This window comes from Otolemur garnettii, unplaced genomic scaffold (genome assembly GCF_000181295.1).
Source record: "Otolemur garnettii isolate 467f Iridium unplaced genomic scaffold, OtoGar3 scaffold00245, whole genome shotgun sequence".
NCBI classification, from domain to species: Eukaryota; Metazoa; Chordata; class Mammalia; order Primates; family Galagidae; genus Otolemur; species Otolemur garnettii.
Window position 1 is genome coordinate 1,411,464 of NW_003852640.1, and position 16,429 is coordinate 1,427,892.

The 16,429-nt window shown below is 53.1% G+C and overlaps 1 protein-coding gene across 1 annotated transcript in view; it reads left to right on the plus strand.

Annotated features, from left to right (window-relative positions):
- The window catches only part of ZC3H3 (zinc finger CCCH-type containing 3), an 88,474-nt gene that overhangs the window by 61,466 nt on the left and 10,579 nt on the right, over positions 1-16,429 (plus strand). Inside the window, exons 6-9 of the mRNA XM_023508411.1 lie at positions 5,136-5,178; positions 5,256-5,414; positions 5,492-5,561; positions 7,806-7,937. Coding sequence (XP_023364179.1) covers positions 5,136-5,178; positions 5,256-5,414; positions 5,492-5,561; positions 7,806-7,937 — 404 coding nt within the window. The remainder of the gene's footprint in view (positions 1-5,135; positions 5,179-5,255; positions 5,415-5,491; positions 5,562-7,805; positions 7,938-16,429) is intronic.

Here is a 16,429-nt window from a genome sequence, read left to right on the forward strand (position 1 = left end):
ACAGGGTTCCCAAGGAGAGGCACCTCTGCTCAGCTGGGCCCTGGGTGCTTCTGTTTCCCATCCGTGCCTCAAGGGACTGGCTGTGTGATCTCCTGGGACTGTGGCCTCACCTCTGCTTCCCACCCTGAGTGCTCAGTGGCAGCTGCTAGGGGCTGGGGGCAGGCCCGCCTCTGACCCAGCAGGGCTTACACTGGTCACTTCTGAGCCCAGAGCTTAGTGCTTGGTAGCCCATGGGGCCCCACACACAGTTGTTTATGCCATAGATGGTGGGGTCTTGGGTGGGGGTCTCTCCTTTCCTAGCCTGTGACTCCCTGCTAAGCCTGGCCCCTGGCAGGGCGGACCCCAGGCTGGACAGCCAGGTGGGAGTAGACACATGAGGCCTGGTGCATGGCAATAGGGCCTGCAGGGAGCCAGCAGCAGCTGCTCTGCAGGGAGGTCGGGGTCAGCCCCTGATGGGGCCATGAGGCAGCCTATTTGTGGGTCACACCCACTGGTCCCACCTTTCCCCTGGCCTCCTTGTTGAAGGGAAAACCCAGCTTTGAGTAGCCTTGTCCTGAGTGTGACCCCTGCCCAGGTGACCCTACAGTCAGGACCTTAGTCCTGGGGCAAGGGCTGGCCTCTCAGCCTCAGGCCTCCCTCTCTGGCCTCACAGAGCAGCCGGGCAGAGCCCTAAGGCCTAGTGGGAGGTGGGTTCCCAGCCCACAGCTTTCTGTCACAGTGGAAAGGCAACCCGTGTGGTTCCAATGCTGGGGAGGTGTGAGGCTGAGGGCCAGAGATAATTGGTGGGGCCACTTGAGTCAACCCAGTAGGGTTTCCTTGCCCTGAGGCAGTGCTGGGCCCTAGTATCCTAGAGACGACTGCTATGTGCCAGTGTGCAGGTGGCAGGTTTAGACTTGACCTGCTCTGACAGTGCCCTCCACTGGGAAGGCCCTGCTCTGAGCTCTAGGGAGCTGAAGGCTGTTGCCTAGAAGATGGGGGAATGTAGGGGAGGGAACGGGGGTCATATTCCTCCTGGGAAGCTTCCAGTCTGCTCTCATTCCTGCTCCCACTCTGGGCCAAGTGCTGAGCCCTGCTGAATCTCACCTTCCTGTCTGCACACAGTGAGGCCCGGCAGGCACAGAGCCCCTGATGTCACTGCACATGGACAATCTGTTCTGGCCTTACTTGCCCATGGGCCTTTCCCTAGAACAGCTAGCTGAGAGTCAGTCCCTCTTCCCTGCCCTTCTGGGGCCTGTCACACCTCTGCTCTAGCAGTAGCCCAGAGCCCCTCAGTTCTGCCTGAGCTGTGTAAGGAGGACCTGGTACTCAGAGGTGCCAGGGTGGGTGGGGAGGCAGGGCTCCAGCCGTCTGTGTATACCAGCCAGTCTTGGAGGTGACTATGGGACAGCCCTGGGGTGCTGCCTGGCTCCTGTGAGGAAGGTAGCTTACTCCCCACCATGAATGTGCTGACTGGCCCACTTTGATGAATAATAATTAAAGAAATAAATCTCCCCCAGTATCAGCAACAATTTGACTTCACCAAGAAAGTGCAGACTCCTTGGGAGAGGAAGGGGCTTCTCTTCCTCTCCTGGCTCTACTCTAGCCCCTCAAGTACAGCAGCAGCAGCAGCAGCAGCCCTTGGCTTTCCTGGGTCCCTGAAACCTCCCTCCTAAAGAGTCAGCCCAGGACCCCTTCTCCTGTGCTTTGGTTGGGCCTGGCCCATGTTGTGGCTGAAGAACCTGGTAGTACCTGCGGTGGGCTGCACCCCAGGTCTGCCTGCCAGCACCGCTGGCTCCAGGCTCAGACTATGGGGAGCCTGACCCCCCGCCTAGTTTGTCCTGACCCCGGCATGTCCCACAGGTCCAAGTGAGACAGACGTGGGCTGTGCCCTCCTTGCTGTACTGACCAGCTGCTGAGAGTTCCTGGGCAAGGGGACCTCTGTGCCTCAGCCACCCACCTGTCGCCTGTCCACTCCTCCCTGGGGGCCATGAGGGAGCCAGCGCTGTCCTGGGATGGAGCCAGCTCACACTGCCTCTCCCTAGGCACCCACTACTGCTTCAGTCTTCCTAAGGGCCATGGACTGATGTTCCCCGGAGGGCCTAGTGACCCCAGCTAGGCAGGCCAGGGCTTAGTGCAGACCTCCCTCTGATGTCCTGGAAGGGGCCAGCCTGACCCTGTGTAGTGGGGCTGGGGTTGGGGCTGCCTGAACTTATCCCCTACCATCGGGTGGGCTCCAGCCAGAGCAAGAACTGGGGTGCTGAGGAAGCTGTGACCCCAGAGGGCCCTCCACCCTCGCCTGGAACCCAGGCCCTCCACCCGTCCATCCAGGAACCCAGTAGGGGTGGGGCTGGAGGGAGTCAGTGTCTATTTTTGGAAGATCCTCAGAAGTGAAGGTTCTCTAGAGTGCTCAGCACCTTCTGCTGTGGAGGCTACAGCTGAGGGTTGTAGAGTTGAACTTTTTAGCACCTCTCAGCAGCCCTTGCCTCTTTCCAAGCCAGCTACTTTATGCGCATTTTTTAACACTGCACAGCATTTGAAAAGGTGCCTCCTGTTCTCATCAAAAATCCTACTGTGAGCCCCACACTGCTTTTTTCTAAAGAGCAAACAGTGGAAAGGGATCAGACCTCACCCCCTTAGTTCTGACACTTGGGCATGTGAAGTCAGCATGTGCCTTGCTGGGAGCAGATGGCACTGCAGTGTCACAGCAGCCTGGGTGACTGTATTTTGTCTTTTCCATGAGGGCTGGCAAGTGTGAAGTTTGAGGTTGCCTCCCTGCTACCTGGACAGGGCTCTATTGCTGCCCTACCAACAAGTGTTCCTGCCGGGACAGAGACTGCCCTAAACATCTTGTTGCCTCTGAGCCCTATACATCCCTTGTCACCCTTGTGCCCCCTCAACCCGTACACCCTACACCCCCTTCATCCTGCACCTTGCCCCCCACCGTGCTCCCCTCATCCTCAGTCCCCTTCACCCTGTACTCTGAGCCACCCTCACCCTGAGACCACCTCATCCTAAGACCCCTGTCACCCTGTACTCCCTCACCATGCACCCCCACACTTTGCACCCTGAGCCCCCATCACCCTGCATTCCCCCACCCTAAGCCCCCTCACCCCCCTCACCCTCCTCACCCTGCTTTCCACTCACCCTGTACCTCGTTACCTTTCACCCCCTCACCCTGCAGCCCATTACCCTGAGCCCTCACCCTGCACTCTGCACCCTCTCATCCTCAGCCCCCTTCACCCTGTGTTCCCCTCACCACCCTCCCCTTGCCTGCATCTCCCCATTTCTAGCACTGGCTCATACCACAGCTACTGGCCTGGGCTGCCTGGTCACAGAGCTCTTCTCTCCCACTGAGGGTCCTGCCTCCCAGCCCTGGAGCTACCCTTTTGAGATTTGAGACTGAGGCTTGGCGCCCGTGGCTCAAGCAGCTAAGGTGCCAGCCACATACACCTAAGGTGGCAGGTTAGAATCCAGCCCAGGCCCACCAAACAACAATGATGGCTGCAACCAAAAAATAGCCAGGCATTGTAGCAGGCGCCTGCGGTCCCAGCTACTTGGGAGGCGGAGGCAGGAGACTCGCTTGAGCCCAGGAGTTGGAGGTTGCTGTGAGCTGTGATGCCACAGCACTCTACCCAGGGGGACAGCTTGAGCTCTGTCTCAAAAAAAAAAAAAGTTAAAAAAAAAAAAGAGAGAGATTTGAGACCAAAACTGATAGTGGGAGGCAGCCATGGCCATGGGGGGGCCCCACATGGCTCCAGCAGGCCAATGTCCCTCCCCTCCTCTGCAACTCAGTGTTTCCTGAGACCAACAGCATGGCTAGCAAGCCCTCACCCCAGCTGAGCCCAGGGAGCTGGAAGTGGAGGGAGGAGGTTGTAGGCTGAGGAGGCCAAGAGTAGGATAGGGTCTAGGCAGGCCTGGCAAGGTCAGGTCCCTGAGAGAGGGCCATGGTCTGTCTCTGGTAGAGCTACTCTGGTGTGTGAGGGGGGCTACTCCTGAGGCCAAGGAGCAGAGGGACCAGCTACTTGGGTCCAGGTGACTTTGGAATATCCCTTTTTAAACCAGAATGTTTTTGTTACCACCTCAGGTCCCCAGAATTTCTGAGTGATGTCACTTCTGCCCCTTGCCCTGTCTATCTCAGCAGTTGCCCATAGGAACTTGGATATAGTCTGGGAAGGGTCATGTGTGCACTTGAGGAGCCAGGAAGGCTGTCCTCATCAGGGGGTGACCCCCCTACAATTGTACTGTACCTCCTCCTGGAGGTGGCCCCCTACCTTCCTAACCACCACCTCCTCCTCCCCGGCCCACCTTGGGTCCCAGGGTTCTCACCAGCCTAGCCACGTTCAGCCCCAGTGCCCATCTCCCTCCTGTCACCTGCCTTCTCCTAGACCTTTGTCTGTGATCTCAGAATGTCTGAGGTGGTTGTCATGCTTGGAGTTTTGAGAAATGTCTAATGAGGTACCTCCAAAATTTCAAATAACAGCCACCAGCTGGTAGGATCCACCAGGCCTGGTCTGGGGTCTTGGGCTTGTCCCCCCCATGCTAGCACAAGGCCTGAGGCTTCAGGCCACATGGGCAGGGCCCAGCAGAGCTTCAGGAGGTTTCCTACCTACTCTGTATGCATACTTAGCTTTTATTTTTGTTTTGCTACTCTTCAGAAATGTAAAAGCCATTCTTGCTCTTATAAGGTCAGACCATATGTGGCTTAAGCAACCCTTCAGGTCCCACTCCGGGCTGTGGAAGATGGAGGTGCCCCTGCAGCCACTGTATTCTTCATGTGTATGGCAGCCTCCTAGGTGGCCAGATGGGGAGGGACCCTAGACAGGTGTCCACAGACCAGTCATCTCTTCAGCCTGAGAGCATGTCCTGGCTGCCTGGCTATTAGGGTGTGCGCCCAAATGCAGGGGGCGCACAGTCCAGCCAGCATCCATATAGCTGTGCAGCCCATGAGCTCCTGTCTGAGTAGTCTGTTCCTGCCATGGGCCTCCTGGCTGTGCTGGCTCTGAGGGCCCCATGGGAGTCTGCCCTTGACAGGGTCCAGATATAGGGCCCAGCAGCACCCTCAGGGGGTGGGCTCTCTGGGCAGTTTCCTGGAGGGAGGGGTGGGCAGGGAATGTGGCCCGCTGCAGCCTGGTGTGACCTGCGCCTCTCTCCCACAGGCCGGTTGGACCCTCCAAGCAGCTGTAGCCGTTCCCTGGCCAGGTACTTCCTTTGGGTGGGGTAGTTGGGGTGGGGTCCCTGCTCTCCCTTGGGCTCACACACCTCTGCCCTGCCCCCAGCCGGGCCGTGCAGCGCAGCCTGGCCATCATCCGGCAGGCCAGGCAGCGGAGGGAGCAGCGCAGAGAGTACTGCATGTACTACAACCGCTTTGGCCGCTGCAACCGCGGTGAGCTCTGCCCCTACATCCATGACCCTGAGAAGGTGGCCGTGTGCACCAGGTGAGCACCTGTAGGTCTGTGTGGGCCACCTCGGGTCCCCGCCAGCCCCCTTCAATCCTCTTCTCCTGGTGCCCCAGGTTTGTGCGGGGCACGTGCAAGAAGACAGACGGGACCTGCCCCTTTTCCCACCATGTGTCCAAGGAGAAGGTGAGTGTGCCCCACTGTCATGGGCTTGAGTCCCACAGACCCCTGCCCTGGCATGTGCAACTGGTGCACTACCTCTGACCCTCTACCCCAGCTGGAGGCAGCATATGGCACCACATGCCACATGGGTCCCCTTCCGTGTCCTCCCGGCAGCACTCAGCCATGCTACATTCTCCTCAGTGATGCTAGGCTCCCTCCCATGCCCACCACCTGCCTGGGGCCAGGGCCTTACAGGGATTGGCAAAGGGAGCTGTGTATGAGGGTACCAGGCAGGGGTCTCCTGAGAGAAGGAAGGAGGAGAGTCTCGGCAGGGCTCACCCTGTCCCCAAGGATAGCACTGTGAGTGGGCAGAGCTGGGGGAGGAGGCAGTCCTGTGGAGGGCAAGGGTGCCTGCTGCCAGGGCCCAAGGGTTTCTGTGATAGCTCTGAGGTCAGGGGTCAGTGCTGGCTGGGATGTGGGGACCCTGGGAGCTGGAGTCCCTCCCATAGTGTCCCATGCCCAAGGCCCACCTGCTGGCCCATGGGAATGCCCAGCCCGCAGATGTGGCCACAGCACCTGGGTCAGGGAGGGGCCTGTGTGAGAGGCTGCAGTGGGGTGAGGTGGCATGAGGAGCTGCTGCTGCTGCTGCTGCTCCCACAGCTTTTCCCCTTGAGGGACTTGAAAAGAATCAGCATTTTTCTCCCTAATAGAGCTCTGAAACTCTTTTGTGAGCAATTTGGAAATTCACGTCGAGTTTCGGGTTCATTAGCTCCCAGCTCCAAAGCCGGTGTGCATTCCAAGCTGTCTAATGTGGACGCCGCACCAGTGCCCTGAATTAATGTTATTGTTATTTGTGTGGACGTGGCGGGGTGCAAACAAGGTTAATTGAAATGAGAATGCAGTTTCCTCTTGGTAACAGCCTGCTCGCAGCCCCTCCTGGCTGCGCTTGGTGTAAGAGTTGGCTTTATTATCCCTTTTTATTAGAGCTAATTTGGGCTCTATATCAAAAACCACATTAAGGGAATTGTCTACAGCCCACCACCACCAGCCCCAAACGGGCCCCCAGCCCCTCTCCCCTCCCCAACCCTTCTCCCCTCTGTGGCTGCAGTTAAAAGACAATTAAAAATAAACTCTTTCTTGTTAAATCACCCTTTGTTTCTTCCTGTCTCCCTCCTTCCTGCTCCCAGCTCTGGGACTCACCTAGGGCCTTTCTCCTTCCTCCTTGGCCTCAAATAGCGTCCTCTGCCTTCACCCCTCTCCCACCTTACCCCAGAAAAGTGACAACATTTTAAAGCCTCTGAGTCTGCCCAGGGCTCCTCAAGTAGATGGGGATAAGGTGGGCAGACTGGGGGCGGGGGGTTGTGGTGGTGACAGACCTGGAGAACGGCCAGGGCTCTATGTGGGCTGTAGTCTGAGGCAGGACAGTGACACTGCCCCCATTCTGGCCCAGGAAGGAGCTGGCAGCTGGCTTACATGAAAGGGAGGGGAGCTGGCTCCCAACAAAATCAGGAGCCCCCTGCTTCTTGGGTGGCTGCAGCCCAGTGCCTTCCCCTCAGGACTCAGTTTCCCCCACTTGGGAGGAGATAAGTTATATCTCCCTGTCCCAGCCCAGTGACCATGGCCAGTGGCTGTTAGTGCTACTGGGCCACATAGCCCTACACAACAAACCCAGAAGGGCTCCTGCCCTTCTGTGTCTCCTGCCAGGCTCACCTCGGCCTTCCCACCCTGGGCCTCTCGCATCCAGGCTGTGCCACCCCAGCCTCCAGTCCAGGGCTACAGAGCCCTCTACTGGCAGTCTAGGCCTATAGGCACCTCCCCCAGACACTGTCCCCACCACCCAGGGACTGTGAGGGCAGCTTAGGCCTCAGGCTAGTAGCAGGGCCCTGACTGCCATCTTGCCCACTCCTAAGCCCTGGACGCTAGGCAGGAGAGAAACTCAGGGGCTAGGGCAGCACACCTGAGCCTGGCCCAGCTGCCCTGAATCCTTACCTGGGCAGAGTGAGGGCAGGTGTGCTGATCACTGCGTTCCGACCTCTGAGCAGGCAGCCCACCCACCCCTCAGTCCTGCTGGTCAGCACCCTGTGTCCATTTATGCCTTGGGCTGGGCCCAGGGTCTCCAGCCATAATCCATCTCCTGGCATCTGGCTATGGGGCCTTGGCAGCTGCTAATCACTAACATTTTTCCCTGTATACCGGGGTGTGCTCAGTGGGTGGGCCAGAGCAAAGCTGGGTAGGTCTGCTGGCCCTCACCGCCTGCCCTCCCCCCAGATGCCCGTGTGCTCCTACTTCCTGAAGGGGATCTGCAGCAACAGCAACTGTCCCTACAGCCACGTCTATGTGTCCCGGAAGGCCGAGGTCTGCAGCGACTTCCTCAAAGGCTACTGTCCCCTGGGCATGAAGGTGAGGGGCCAGGGCCGGTGGTGCTGGGCTGGGTACTTCCTGCAACCTAGTTGTCCTTTTAAGCACTGCTCAGTGCCGTGTGAGGTGGTCATAGTCGTCATGTCCACCTCAAAAACGTCTTGGAGAGGTTCAATAACTTGCCCAGGATCACACAGCACCAGGGCAGGGTGGAGTCTGAACCTCAGGAAAGCGAGGCTAGACAACCCAGGTCCCACCAGTGCAGCAGGGCCAGGCCCTGCGTGGTGGGGTGGGGGCTCAGCTTTGCAGCCCAAAAGGCTGGTGCTGAGAGAGGCTGTGGGGTGAAGGGGTGTTAGAGGTCAGGCCTTACGCAGGAGTGAGGTACAGTGAAGGGATGTCAGAGGTCAAGCCTTATGCAGGAGTTGGGTGGGGTATAGGGATATTGGAGGTCAGGCCTCTTGCAGAAGTAGGGTGGGGTGAAGAGGATGTCAGAGGTCAGGCCTTGGGTAGGAGGGGGTGGGGTGAAGGGGGTGTCAGAGGTCAGGGCCTAGGGTAGGAGTGGGGCCAGCAGCCTCTCCAGGAAGGCAGGTGGTGGGTGGGGCACTCCCACCTGCCTGGGTCTGTGGGCAGAGCTGTGGGGTGTCCTGGGCAGCAGCCCAGAGGCTGGATGAGTTGCAGCTGGAGCTCAATGCTGGGCATCCAGTGCCCCATGGGGAGCCGGCTAAGGGGTCAGGCCCAGGTTCGCTGGGGACTGGGTTTTCCTCTGCCTCTCCCCTCAGTTGCTGCCTACCTCAGCCTGGAGGAGGCTCCTGGGCCTCATCCGGGCCAGTGGCTGAGGAGTGTTGTAGGAGGCTAAGGGAGAGTGTGGTCTCTGGAGAGGTCTCCCCAGAAGCCTTGTGCAGCTGGGCCTGCCCCAGGGCCTGCAGTCTAGAGGGACTGCCCTCCCCAAGCACAGTCCTCCACAGCTGGTCAGTACCTCACCATGTCCCCTCCCTGGGCCTGTTCACCCCAGTGGTGTGGCCCACACCCACTTCCAAAGAGGACATGAGACAGTGGGTGCCTGGAAGAAGCTCCCAGCTCCTCCTGCCACTAGGCCAAGGGGTGGGCAGGTTGGCTTAGTGCCCTGGGGCCTGGTGGGGGGTGGGCACAGGGGCTATGGCCAGTCATTGTAAAATATTCCAATTGCATTGAAAATATCAGAGTGATATTTAAGCGCTGCTTCTATTAGTGGAAGTGCTTACTGCGTGCCTTTGGTGTGTCCGCACCACGCTCCTGTGATGGATAGCAGCTTGTAATTATATATGGGAAAGCGCTGAGCCGGCCAGATCCAGAGGGAGGAGAGGCAGCAGCCTGGGCCTGTGAGGGTTAATTTTATTCTCTAAATAATATAAAAAGTGCTGAGTCGTCACCTTGCGCCTGAAGTAGAAGTCTTCAAATGGGCCCCGGAGAGTTTATAATATTCCACTGAATCAAGTGAAATTGTTAACCTTGCTTCATAAAGCGAGGGCTTGTTAAAGAGGCACGCTCCCTTTCTTGGTGAATAGTTTAGGCTGGGACTCAGTCTCCACTGTTTCCCCTTTTGGGGGGCTATGGGGTTGCTGGAGGCTTGAGGCTCAGAGGTGAGCCTTCCGCCTCAGCCAGGCCGTCCACCTTGGGAGCAGCCCTTCTGTGCCTCTTGGGCTCCAGGATAAACTCAGGTATACAGACCTGTTGTTTGTGGGATGCCTTTGCCTGGTGGGGGGGTGGGAGGGGAGCTGCTGTGTCCTCCCTCACAAGTGAGTAGAGTGTCTCAGTCTGGCACTGTGATCTTCTTCCTTGTCTTGCTGCTAACAGCGATCTTGCCTGTTCTCCAAAGCTGATGTTGGCTCAACTCCTCCCTTGGTCTCTTCCTGGGTGCCACGTGTTTTATGGGGAGACTCTTTGAGATTCCAGAAAACCCACCTTTGCCCATGAGTCCTGAGAGCCACTGACACTTCTCATCTGCCCACTGTGACTCCATCATGGCCTTTGTGAGCAGGCTTTCCCCATGGGTCTGCTCCCTGTGTGTGCTGCAGTGCATGCCTGGGTGCCATGTCCTTCACTGGGACACAGCCCATTGTCACCATCCTTTAACTGAATGCTTACGTTGCCCCCATATGTAGCCAGCAGGAGGCCCTTCTAGCTATTCCTGTTCCTTGTGATACACTCCAACATTTTTTGGGTACTTCCTCTCAGCTCTGAGGCAGCCTGTCCCCCAGGGAGGCCTGGTTTCTTGTGGACCTATTTAAAAGTCAGGAGCGCTCAGCATCTGTGGCTCAAGTGGCTAAGGTGCCAGCCACATACACCTAAGGTGGCAAGTTCGAATCCAGCCTGGGCCTGCCAAATAACAATGACGGCTGCAACCAAAAAATAGCCGGGCGTTGTGGCGGGCGCCTGTGGTCCCAGCTACTTGGGAGGCAGAAGCAAGAGAATCGCTTGAGCCCAGGAGTTGGAGGTTGCTGTGAGCTGTGATGCCATAGCACTCTACCTAGGGGGACAGCTTGAGGCTCTGTCTCAAAAAAAAAAGTCAGGGGCTGACCAGGCATGGTGACTCATGCCTATAATCCTAGCATTCTGGGAGGCTGAGGCAGGTAGATTGCCTAAGTTCAAGATTCAAGACTAGCCTGAGCAAGAGCAAGACCCTGTCTCTGAAAATAGCCGGGTGTTGTGGTAGGTACCTATAGTCCCAGCTACTTGGGAAGCTGAGGCAAGTTGAGCCCAAGAGTTTGAGGTTGCTGTGAGTTGTGATGCTATGGTACTCTACTGAGGGTGACAAAGACTCTGTCTCAAAAAAAAAAGTCAGGTGGGCAGTGCCCATAACTCAGTAGGTAGGGTGCAGGCCACATACACCAAGGCTGGTGGGTTTGAACCTGGCCCCAGGCCCACTAAAACAACAATGGCAAAAAACAAAACAAAACAAAAAACAGGTTTTATGGTGGGTGCCTGTAGTCCCAGCTACTTGGGAGGCTGAGGCAAGAGAATAGCTTGAGCCCAAGAGTTTGAGGTTGCTGTGAGTTGTGATGCCAGCAGCACTCTACCTAGGGCAACAGCTTGAGACTGTCTCAAAAGAAAAAAAAAAGTCAGGCGCTGGGCACAGCGTGTGCTTATGGCAACTGAGTGTCGCTGTTGCCAGTCCCTTGCATGTGTGCATACGCGGGGTAGCAGCTACCCGATGTGCCCATTCTGACTGCTGTAGCCTGGCCCTCTGTGTTTGCAGCCCCTGCGTGGGGGCCTCTGCTGACCACTCAGTGGTCTGTCCCCCTTCCCAGCTGGCCCACCCTGTCCCCACATAGGGTGCTGCCTGAAAGGCGGCCTGAGTGTAAGGTTTCATCTCAGCATGAGCCAAGTCAGCAGGGATTCCCTCTTGCAGTGGTTCCTTCTGCCCCTGCTTTCCCCTGTGGCTGATGGGAGCTCCTGTGTCCTCTGGACACCACCTTTCTTCATTTTGGTCATGAACAGCGTCTTCCCATCTCTCCCCCACCCCGCCACCCCGCCCATAGGCTAAACCCTTCATCCCTTACTTGAGTCCTTCTGTGTTGTGCTCTGGGGGGTTTCATGTGGGACACGTCCTCACTTGTGGTCACAGAGTGTGTTCTACATCCGCTGCTGGCATAAGTGGCAGCTGGGGGTTTGGGGATGGACCCCTGTCCACATGCAGCTGTGACCCTGCACAAGTGACTTCATTCTCTGGGCCTCAGTTGCCTTTTATGTAAAATTGAGATAGTGTTGCTACTTACCTCAGAGGTGAATGGTGGTGATTAAAAGGGTCAGTGTGGAAATTTGTAGTCTGTGGGGAAAGCTCCCTAAGTGTTACCCTCCCAAGTAGCTGGGACTACAGGTGTGCGCCACAAAGCCCAGCTATTTTTAGAGAGGAAGTTAATGGCATAAGCCATTAACCATCTGAATGTTTCGTGAGCATAGGACATGACCTCACTTAATGCTTCTTTATGTGCGTCCTAGCCCTGGGCCTTATGATGCCACTTAAAACAAAAGAAACTCTCCAGAGGTCATGGCTTATGCCCAAACTGCTAGCACTTTGGGAGGCAGGAGGATCACTTGACCCCAGGAGTTAGAGGCTGCAGTGAGCTGTGATGACACCACTGCATTCTAGCACGGGTGACAGAGTGAGACACTGTCTCAAAAAAACAAACAAGAGGGGCCAGGCGTGGTGGCTCATACCTGTAATCCTAGCACTCTGGGAGGCCCAGGCAGTGGATTGCCTGAGCTCATAGTCAAGACCAGCCTGAGCCCCAGTGAGACTTTGTCTTTAAAAACAGCTGGGCTTTGTGATGTACACCTGTAGTCCCAGCTACTTGGGAGGCTGAGGCGAGAGAATTGCTTGAGCCCAAGAGTTTGAGGTTGCTGTGAGCTATAATGCCATGGCACACTACCCAGGGTGACGAAGTGAGACTCTGTCTCCAAAAAAAGAAATAACAAGAAAGAGAGAAAAAAAACAAACAGCTTTATTGAGGCACGATTTACGTACCATAAAGTTCACCCACTGTAGGTGTGTGAGTCATTGGGTTTTAGTAAATTTACAACATTGAACAACCTTGCAACCTAGTTTTAGAACATTCCCATCACCCCCAAATCCCCTCAACTCTTTGTAGTCAGCCCAGCCCCCCGTCCTCCCACCTCTCCTTTCCATCTTGTGAGTTTCTGCTCTGGGCATTCCATGGAGATGGACCTGTACAGCACAGTCCTCAGTGTCTGTCTTTTGGCTTCTTTGGCATGCTCTATATCTGCGAGACCTGTGCACGCCGCAGCATGTGGCAGCCTGAATAGTGTTAGCATCTGCATGCAGGTCTCTGCGTGGACTCAGTTTTTTTCCTTTTGGGTACATACCTAGGAGTGGAAATCCTGGGACAGAGGTAACTCTGGTTTAACGACTTTTCTAAAATCGCTTCACTATTTTACTTCCCCCCCAGAAGTAAATGAAGGTTTTGTTTTGTTTACATCCTCACCAGACCTGCCGGTGTGTCTTTTGGCTATGGTGACCTGGTGCGTGTGGAGGGACACCTTACTGGCTGGTTTGCATCTGCCTGGCATGGTGACATGGGGTACTGTGTGTGTTTGTCGGTCTTTTTTGTCTCAGCTTCAGAGTCACCCATGCAGATGTACAGCTCAGTGGGTTTGTTGTACTACATTATTAACTTGTTTTAATTATAGTTAAAATACATATAACACAGAATTTTCCGTTTTAACCATTTTTAAGTAGCATTAGATACATTCACAGTATTGTGCAACCATCACCACTATGTTTTCCTAAAACTTTATCACCCCTAACAGAAACACTGTGACCCCAACAGTGACCTCCATTTCCCCCTCCCTAGCAGTCACAATCTACTTATCTCAGTGGATTTGCCTGTCCTGTCCAGTTTGTGTCTGTGAAACCGTACAGTGTCTGTCCTTTGTGTCTGGTTCTCTCATTTAGCGCAGCATTGTCAGGGTTGACCATACTGTAGCGTGTGTCAGAGTTGACTCCGTTTTTATGGCTGGATGACACACCACTGTGTGCATACCTGACATTCTGTTAATTCATTGGTCGATGGATAAATGGGTGTTTCTGCCTTTCAGCTACTGTGAATAACACTGTAGAGAATGCTGACTCCCAAGCATCTTTTCAAAAGTCCTCTCTTTCACTTCCTTTGGGTATATGTGTAGAAGTGGAATTGCCGGATTATGTGGTAATTCTATATTTCGTTTTTTGAGGAATAGCCAGATTGTTTTCCACAGTGGCTGTATCATTTTGTGTTCCTACCAGCAGGGCTTAGGGTTCTAGTTTCTCCACATCCTCTCCACACTTGTTTAATTCGTGTATCAACCCTAACAGAGTTTTTGTGGCTTCTTTAGGGTTTTCTGCATGTGAGATCATGCCATCTGCAGACAGTTCTACTGCTTCCTTTCTGATTTAGATGCCTTTTATTTCTTTTTCTTGCATAATTAATTGCTCTGAGTAGAATTTCCACTACTGTGTTGAACGGAAGTGGCAACAGTGGCACCCTTGTCTTGTTCCTTAGAGGGACATGTTTTCATTTTTCATCTTTGAATATAGTGGTAACTGTGGGCTTTTCATGTGTGGTGTTTATCATATTGAATTCCTTTCTATCTCTGGTTAACTGGGGGATTTTATCATGAAAGGGTATTGAATTTTGTTAAATTTTTTTCTACACTAATTGAGATGATCTTGTCGTTTTACCCCTTTGTTCTGTTAAGGTGATGAACTAATGACATTGACCACATTGAATCACAGTCAATCACAATCAGTTGCATTGATTGATTTTTTTATGTTAAACCATCCTTGCATTCTGGGAATAAATTCAATTTGGTTGTGGTGTATAGTCCTTTTAATATGCTGCTGAATTTGTTTTTCTAGTATTTTGTTAAGGATTTTTACATCTGTATTCATAAAGTTCCCTTTTCTCTGATTTTGGTGCCAAGGTGTTCCTTGCCTCATATATTGAGTTAGGAAATGTTTCCTTTGCTTCAATTGTTTGGAAGAGTTTGAGAAGAATTAGTATTAATTCTTCTTTAAATGCTTTAGCAGAATTCACCAGTAAAGCCATCTAGTCTTGGACCTTTTTTTCTAAGGAGGGTTTTTATTACTGATTTAACTTCTAGGTCTAGTCAGATTTTCTATTCTTCACTTTTGGTGAATTGTGTATTTGTAGGAATTGGTCTATTTCATCTAAGTTGTCAAATTTATGTGTGTAGAATTGTTTGAAGTATTTCCTAATTACCTTGTGATGTCTGTAGGGTCAGGGTCTATAGTAATATTAGAAATTGTATTCCTGGTCTTGAAAATTTGTGAATTTTGTTTTTATTTATTGTTACTTCTGCTAGAGGTTTGTTGATTGTATTGTTTATGTTTTCTTTGTTGTTGTTGTTGAGACAGAGTCACACTCTGTGCCCCAAGTAGAGTGCCACAGCCTCGTGGTAGCTCACAGCAACCTCAGACTCCTGTGCTCACATGATCCTCCTGCCTCAAACTTCCCAGTAGCTGGGATGACAAGTGCCTACCACAATGCCTGGCTGGTTTTTTTTTTTTTTTTGTGTGTGTGTGTGTGTGCGTGGAAATGGGGGTCTCATTCTTGCTCAGATAAGTCTCAAACTCCTGAGCGCAAGCAATCTTCCCACCTCAACTGCCCAGAGTGCTGGGATTACAGGCATGAGCCACTGCCCCCAGCTTTTTTTAAATTTTCAATTTTATTGCTTTCTCTTTTTCTTTCTTTCTTTCTGCTTGCTTTGGATTTATTTTGTTCTTTTTTAATCTCCCCTCTGGGTTCTTGAAGTGGGAGCTTAGATTATTGATTTGAAATTTTTCTTTTTTTCTAATGTATGAGTTTAGTTAGTTGTATCCCACAAATTTTGAGCTGTCATGTTTTCATTCAGTTCTGATTTTTAATTTCCCTTAAGACTTTCTGTTTTACCTATGGATTATTTAGAAGTGTATTGCTTAGTTTCCAGATGTCTAGAGATTTTCCTGTTATCCTTCTATCATTGATTTCTAGTTTGATCCCATCATGGTGAAGATACACTCTCCATGTTTTTAATTCCTCTAGGTTTCTTTCTTTCTTTCTTTCTTTCTTTTTTTTTTTTTTTGAGACAGAGTCTCACTTAGTCTCCCTTGGTAGAGTGCTGTGGCATTGTAGCTCACGGCAACCTCAAACTCTTGGGCTCAAGCAATTTTCTTTCCTCAGCCTCACAAGTAGCTGGGACTATAGGCACCTGCCACAACACCTGACTATTTTTAGAGACAAGGTCTTGCTCTTGCTCAGGCTGGTCTTGAACCTGTGAGCTCAGGCAATCTGCCTGTATTGGTCTCCCAGAGTGCTAGGATTATAGGCGAGAGCCACTGCACCCAAGTCTTTTTTTTTTTGAGACAGAGCCTCAAGTTGTCCCCTTGGGTAGAGTGTTGTGGCATCACAGCTCACAGCAACCTCCAACTCGTGGGCTCAAGCGAGTGTCTTGCCTCAGCCTCTCAAGTAGCTGGGACCACAGGCACCCACCACAACGCCTGGCTATTTTTTGGTTGCAGCCGTCATTGTTGTTTGGTGGGCCGGGCTGGATTCAAACCTGCCACCTTAGGTATATGTTGCTGGCGCCTTAGCCACTTGAGCCACAGGCGCAGAGCCCCAAGTCTTTCAAAAAGGCCAATTCTTTTAAGTTTCTTAAGGTTTGTGTTATGGCTGAGGATTTAGTCTATCTTGGGATTTGTTCCATGGGTCCTTGGAAATAATGTATATTCCACCATCGTTGGGCAAAGTGTTCTATAAATGTCTAATAAATTTTATATGAAAGCTATAACCAAATAGCCTAAGAATATGGGGAGGGGGAAGGGAGAAGGGAGGAGGGAATGGGTGGAGGGAGGGGGTTTGGAGGGATCACTTCTGAGGTTTATCTTATAGGGGTACATCTTACAGGTGAATCTTTCTAAGAGTAGAATGTGAACGTTTTAAAGCAATAACTGAGAAAATGACATGAAGGCTGTGTTGACCAGTTTGATGGAAGTATTT